At 48.0% G+C, this 6,868-nt stretch overlaps 1 protein-coding gene across 2 annotated transcripts in view; it reads left to right on the forward strand.

Moving 5' to 3' along the window:
• Window positions 1–6,628, forward strand: part of doc2a (double C2-like domains, alpha) — a 38,392-nt gene extending 31,764 nt beyond the window's left edge. For both annotated transcript variants that reach the window (XM_027276232.1, XM_027276233.1), the window contains exons 8-11: window positions 2,541–2,764; window positions 3,819–3,900; window positions 4,810–4,906; window positions 5,631–6,628. In XM_027276232.1, the coding sequence (XP_027132033.1) occupies window positions 2,541–2,764; window positions 3,819–3,900; window positions 4,810–4,906; window positions 5,631–5,767 (540 nt within the window). In that variant the 3' untranslated portion in view covers window positions 5,768–6,628. The remainder of the gene's footprint in view (window positions 1–2,540; window positions 2,765–3,818; window positions 3,901–4,809; window positions 4,907–5,630) is intronic.
• The last annotated feature ends 240 nt before the right edge of the window (window positions 6,629–6,868 follow it).

The following is a 6,868-nucleotide window of genomic DNA, read 5'->3' on the forward strand; positions in this document are numbered from 1 at the left end:
CGCAGGTGACCTCAGCGACCCGCAGGTGACCTCAGCGACCCGCAGGTGACCTCAGCGACTCGCAGGTGACCTCAGCGACCCGCAGGTGACCTCAGCGACCCGCAGGTGACCTCAGCGACTCGCAGGTGACCTCAGCGACACGCAGGTGACCTCAGCGACCCGCAGGATGAACCTCACAGAGATTCCACCACCAATTAGTTAAAAGTGAAAAGTTAAAGTTTAAAAAGTTAAGTTTCCTACGACCGTCTTCAGCAGGTCGTGTGACCTGGATGAATCTTTTAGTTTGAGGGCGAGCAGGTTTGGATCTTTCTGCTAAGCTAAGAGATCTTCCCCGGGCTCTGTGCTGACTGGACTCTCACACAGACTCAGATATAAAGAGAACAGGAGGATTTCCTCTTTCTTTGCAGAGTCCGTTCACGTTCAGTTGAAGTGGACTTCCATATGAGGCGAGGCGTACACGGTCTACTTCAGATTTGTATCTTCAGGACGAGCTTCTTTGTCGTTCTCCGCTCCATGTGTGCAGATAACCGTGGCAGAGTGCAGGGAAACCTATTATCTGAATTAGTCCTTATTATACGCTGTGGAGCTGGGATCGTTTCCAGTTAATTAAACTGTTATGAGATGAAACTACTTCTCATTTTTCTGGATGACTCTGAGACTGCTCACCACGACAGGAAGGCCTCGCGTTCATGGCTCCACACCTCAGGACGGGATTCTGTTATTAGTCTGTCACGTCCATTTACCAAACCACATGTCACGTGTCCACAGGGACGGATAATGGACCTGTGAGAGTTTATTACTGTGAAAGAAATGTGTTCAGTTTGACTGATGCTCCGGACATGAAACGTCCAGTCTTCTGGTCTCATGTAGTCTTGTTGGTCCTGGTGGGTCTTGACTTGGGACTTGGTCTTTGCAGTCGGAACACATTTTCATCTTTTCTGTTTCCGATTTTGTTTTTTTGTTTTTTGGGAATCAAAACCTGCGTTTCCATGGTAACAGCCCCCCACCTAATGTTCCATAGCGGCGTCCGTCGCCCGCGGCGTGCTGTCCCCGGTGTTCAGTCTTTTATTGGCTTCGTGTCATGAAAAAAATCTAATTTGACATTTTTAAAAGATTTTTCTTCAGACTGACGCAGCACAGGTGGAGCTGAGCTTCCTGTCGGTCTCGCTGTGTTTGTCTCACCTGCTGTGAGCTCATTAGCTGCCTGTCCTCACCTCAGCAGTCCTACAGGTGTTTTAACAAAGACGGAGGCAGTGAGGTGTTTTATTGTCGGTGAAATCCCTCCAGCGTTTTCAGCCAATTGACCTCAGTGTGGTGACAAACAGGAGCTTTACCTAATGACTCACCTTCAGCCTGTCCTTTGTGTGCAGGCTGATCTGAGAGCAGCCGGCTGTGACACACAAACCTGAAACAAACAGCAGCTCAGTCTGACGGACTGACGCCCGACACATCTCAGTGTTCTTTAAGGAACTTCTTTGTCTCCAGCTGTCTCCGTGTCCAACACAGCTTCTGGCTGCTGTTTGTATTCATCACGCAGTTATAAAAAGCACATAATCAATATTTCCTGAGCGGGAGGTCGTCTCACCTCACATTGATCAACAACAGGAAGCCAAAATGCCTCAACTCCATTGAAATGAATGGGGAGCACCTGTAAAAACAAACAAAGAAGTAGACCACGAATACTCAAGTACAAGTACTGCATTTGAGTAAATGTACTTGTTACTGGCAGAGACGCACAGATATGTCCAGGTTTTAGACAGTCTGCGGGACGTCACAGAGACTACGTCCAGGTTTTAGACAGTCTGCGGGGACGTCACGGAGACTACGTCCAGGTTTTAGTCTGCAGGGACGTCACGGAGACTAATAACAGAACCTGTGTGACCTCCATCTCCAGGATTAGAACACAGCATGTTCAGGCCTGAGCTTCACCCACAGAGAGAGAAAGAATCAAAAATGTGCAAATACCAAAAATATCCAGAGATGAGTCCAAACAGAAAGCTGCTGGCAGTGGGAGTCCTCCGTGGAAACATGGCAGGATGTGGGTTTGCTTCAACCTGTGGAGTCACAGTGAATGAGGAACGCTGGAATATATTTTCAGTCTGAAACAGCAGAGACACGTCCAGAGAGACGAATCAAAAGAACAGAAAGCTCAGAGGTCAGATACCATGATAAACATGTAGAACTGATCCATTCAGAGGTTCTTCCATCGTGACTCTACAGCAGCTTCTCTGAGTCACCTGGACATCAGGTGAGATCTCAGGTGTGGTAACGTAGCTGCATGCTGTGTTCACATTCCTCTTAATGATGAGCAGTTAGAGTCAGGTGGAGTCCAAACAATGACTGACTGTGTGAAGATGGACAGCAGCTCAACGGCCTAATGTAAGAGTCCAGCTTTACATGTGTCCATGATCTGGATGGACCAGCACTGGATCCAGATGTTGGAGTTGTTCTTTGGTCCCTTTCCCTGCAGAACCTCAGACCTGATGGCAGAACCACATCAAGTCAACCAAACTAACCTGTTAACCTGATTGTGTCCACAGTGGGAGAACGAGCAGCTGCACAGCCTGGAGGAGAGAGGACGTCTTCTTCTGTCCCTGCAGTTTCTGCCTCCGCTCAGTTTGGAGGACAAAGACATAGAGGGAGGAGGAGGAGGAGGAGGAGGAGGTGAAGGACGTCGCAGCGGAGGTCTCTGTGTGGGTGTGAGGCGCTGTGCCCACCTGGCAGCCATGGACGTCAACGGATTCTCTGACCCCTACGTCAAAATGTAAGAACTCCAGAACCACTGCATGTCACAGAGAGATCTGTGGAGACACGTTTTATCAAATAAATGAATGTTAGAGAAGTCTGTGTGTGGAGGAGGTTAGGTGGATGGACGGGTCGAAGAAACCTGTCCATGTCTGAGGAGACGTCACGGAGACCACGTCCAGGTTTTAGACAGTCTGCGAGGACGTCACAGAGACTACGTCCAGGTTTTAGACAGTCTGCGGGGACGTCACAGAGACTACGTCCAGGTTTTAGACAGTCTGCGGGGACGTCTCAGAGACTACGTCCAGGTTTTAGACAGTCGAACAGTGTCCAGTGAACCTTCCTGTATGACTGACTGAACAAACAGAAGGTGGAGTTGCTCCGTCCTTTTAGCTTTGCTGATCAATGCAGTTGCTGGTAAAGAAGCAGCATCTGTCCCAGCAGGAGAATCAGTGACAGGAAACAGAGTGAGCAGAGCTGAGCTCTGTCAGGAGGACACAAAGGGGACAAAGTCGGGGATTTAAGGACTTCTATGCACTCGAGGGACAGAGGCTCTGAAGAGGGGACAGGTCTCCCCCGTCAGAATACAAACTGAGGCTGAGACAGGACAAGAAGAGACTGACAGCTGAGACTCAGGTTCATCACTGCAGCATCACTGCTCGTCAATATATGACTTTAAACCTGGTCAACAGCTTTAAACAGCAGACTCTGATCAGTCTGTCTGTGTTTATTATTATCTTCATAAAGACTTTATGCTTCTCACTGATATGATTCAAACCTGCAGACAAACTCTGACTAACACACACACACAGCAGCCACCATGATGATTCATTATTAATTATTAATGATGATTTGATCAAACTGCTTCAGATGTTGTGTTGTCTCAGTGAGTGAAGATGATGGAGCTTCAACAATGTTACTGAAGAATATCTCAGTGTTTGAATCAGGAGGATCCAAACATGACCCGGTCAGACCGGACTGTACACTCATCAAACTCGTCTCCTTCCCTTGTCTCCTTGTCTCCTTCCCTCGTCTCCTTCCCTCGTCTCCTTGTCTCCTTCCCTTGCTGTCAGATACCTGAAGCCTGACATAGAGAAGAAGTCCAAGCACAAAACATCCGTGATGAAGAAGACCCTCAACCCTGAATTCAATGAGGTAAGACCCCCTCACCTCCTGCTGCTCCCCCTCAGGCTGCCTTCAGCTCACCTGAGGTTCAGGTGGGATCCTGTCAGTTATCAGAAGAACTCTGAATATGAATCTTCACAGCTGTGAGATGAGACGAGCTGTGAACTGTCATATTTCATATTTCATAAAGGACACACAGACTGATGAATAAAGTCAGAATGTTTCTGTATATCAGATATTAACGTCAGCGACACTGATCAGCCCGAACACTCTGACCTCTGACCTCTGACACTGATGATCGTGGATCCTGGAGTGGGTGGATCACTTTGTCCTCAAAGTCGACATGTTAGAGGTAGAAAAGTGGATCAGAACCGATGCTGTAGCTCAGACTGCTGAAGAAGTTCATGCTGGTTCTGATTCAGGTGTGAGAACACACACACCAGTCAGGGCGTCCACGCTGACCCCGGTCAGAAGAAGGTGGCCTGGTCTGATGGATCAGGTTTTCGTCACATCTTGTTGACGGCCAGGTGTGTTGCTTACCTGGGGGACACATGGCAGCAGGATGCATCATGGGAAGATGTTCTGCTGGGAAACCTGCCGTTCATGTGGATGTTACGTTATGTTTGAGGAACACGACAACCAGTTCAAGGTTCTCCAGATCTCCAATGAACATCTGTGGGACATGCTGGACAAACAAGTCCAATCCATGGAGGCCTACCTCCAAACTTCCAGGACTTCAAGGATCTGCCGCTCACGTCTTGGTACCAGATACCAGAGCACGCCGTCAGAGGTCTGAGGAGTCCAGGCTTCGACGGGTTAGAGATGTTTGAACCTCCACAGTATCAGACAGGTGGTCTGAATGTTCTGGCTGATCAGTGTGTACATGTTGTATTTAATCAGAGATCTGCACTCTGGTCTAACTCTGTGTGATCACTGCAGGAGTTCTTCTACGAGATCTCTCTGTCCGAGCTCGCCAACAAGACGCTGGAGGTGACGGTGTGGGACTACGACCTGGGACGCTCCAATGACTTCATAGGTGAGACACGACGGCCGACCCAGCTCCTGAACTCCACAGCCCTTTAGTGAAGTCATGAATATGTTTCATGGATGAGTGAAGAACGTCTGAGCGGATAATCTGAAGATGAAGTGAAAACGTTGGTCAGCTGTAAATATTAATGAATCCGACACATGCTGCTCGTTAGTGTCGGCAGATTATTAATGCGTTTTTATCACCATCTGCACGATGATCACGCTCTTTACTCCTCTGTTGATAATTACACACTCTGTGTGTTATTACACTGACACTGCTGTTAAATATGGTGAGTGCTGCTGGTTGCAGATCATTTATCTGGAGAGCTCACAGCTTCATTAGACCTGAATCTTCAGCACCATGTTCGGTTTTACTGCTGAGTTTGTCCGGAGGCTAAAAGTACGACGCTCAACACTTTTAACCAAAAGCAAACACAGCTCGAGTGAGCAGTTCAGAAAGATCCACTCATCCTGAAGAGACGACGGGGACGAAGTTTGTCTGAATTAGACGAATCATCAGATCTGATCCGCTCAGCTCGAAGCCCTCCGGATCAATGAACCTCGTTTTCTCTTCATGAACTCTTTCATCACATCCAACAATATCACAGGTAACGTCTGGTACCTCCTGCTCATGCTGCGCTGGCTTGTACCAGGTGAATGCTGTCTGTCATTAATGTATCAAACATGCAGCAGGATTTAACACGGTGACTTCCTGTCTGTTGCTCGTTCAGGTGGCGTCTGTCTGAGCTGTCACTCGCAGGGCGACGCCCTCCGTCACTGGATGGACTGCCTGAAGAACAAGGGCAGGAGGGTGGAGCGGTGGCACATCCTGACCAACGAGCTGCCACGAACCGTCAGCCACGACTAAACCACGTCCGCCGTCACATGGTTCACGTGGTTACTTCAGGGGACGGACGCCTTCACCGCGGGAATCAGCAGAAGCCGAGAGGGAAAGTGTATTATAAGAAGAGCCACCATGACGGGCGGAGAGCCGGGCGGAGCCGGAGCAGCATGGTGGTGTGCCTTCATTATCGATCATCCCGAAGAAGAAGCTCGTCGGCTGCATCACACCCGCACTCAGCTCGACCCGAGGCGGTCTCCGTTTCTTTCTGTTTTGTAAATCACGTTCTGTGCTATGATCAGAATTTATGTTTTATTGGTGTCACGACGCCGCCTGTCTGCATGATCCAGTCAGAACCGAGAGCTCAGAACAAACACAGAACTTCTTCTTCTTTCCATCACATGCCAGCCTCTGCTTCTGACTGACAGAATATAAATGACAAACGTAAAATAACGCGCTGGAGAAAAGTCTTCGAATGATCTGGATAAAACATTTGAAACGTTTCCCCGGCAGCTAGAAATGGCGTCTCATCCGACGTAGTTGTTTCTTGTCTCATTTTCAGTTTCATATTTTTTATCCAGAATGTTTGATCGATTTTTTTGAGGATTCGACAAAACCAAATGTAATTTGGATTCTTTAACGGCTAAATTCTACCGGACACGGGACGTCCAGAGAACGTGCACCAGACTTTAACATGGTCAGATCTGGTCATTTTTCTGGTTTACGTGTACGTAGCACGTTTACACAGACTCGTGTCTGTACACGCAATGAAAACTATCGGCTACAGCAATTTATTGACATTACACATAAAATCATATGTGCTTAATTTGGCTGAATTATAAAAGGTATAAGTGGTAACATGAAGAGCCGGCTCTTCTTCTGAGTCAAATGATCTGACTCCCAAAAAAGAACTGAACTTCCCAGCTCAAGCTGCTGCAGGTGAGCTGGGAAGTTCAGTTCTTTTTTGGGAGTCAGATCATTTGACTTGAAGTCCCACACAGCATGAAGAACACGGTCGATTTTGATCAAACTTCTATTTTGAAGCACATGAAACAGGAACAATGACCAAATCTGAGCCGGTTAAAGTCGCTCGTGGTGGAGTTTGAAGTCGCGTGGTCGTGATGTGAC

This window comes from Larimichthys crocea, unplaced genomic scaffold, assembly GCF_000972845.2.
Source record: "Larimichthys crocea isolate SSNF unplaced genomic scaffold, L_crocea_2.0 scaffold33, whole genome shotgun sequence".
NCBI lineage: Eukaryota > Metazoa > Chordata > Actinopteri > Sciaenidae > Larimichthys > Larimichthys crocea.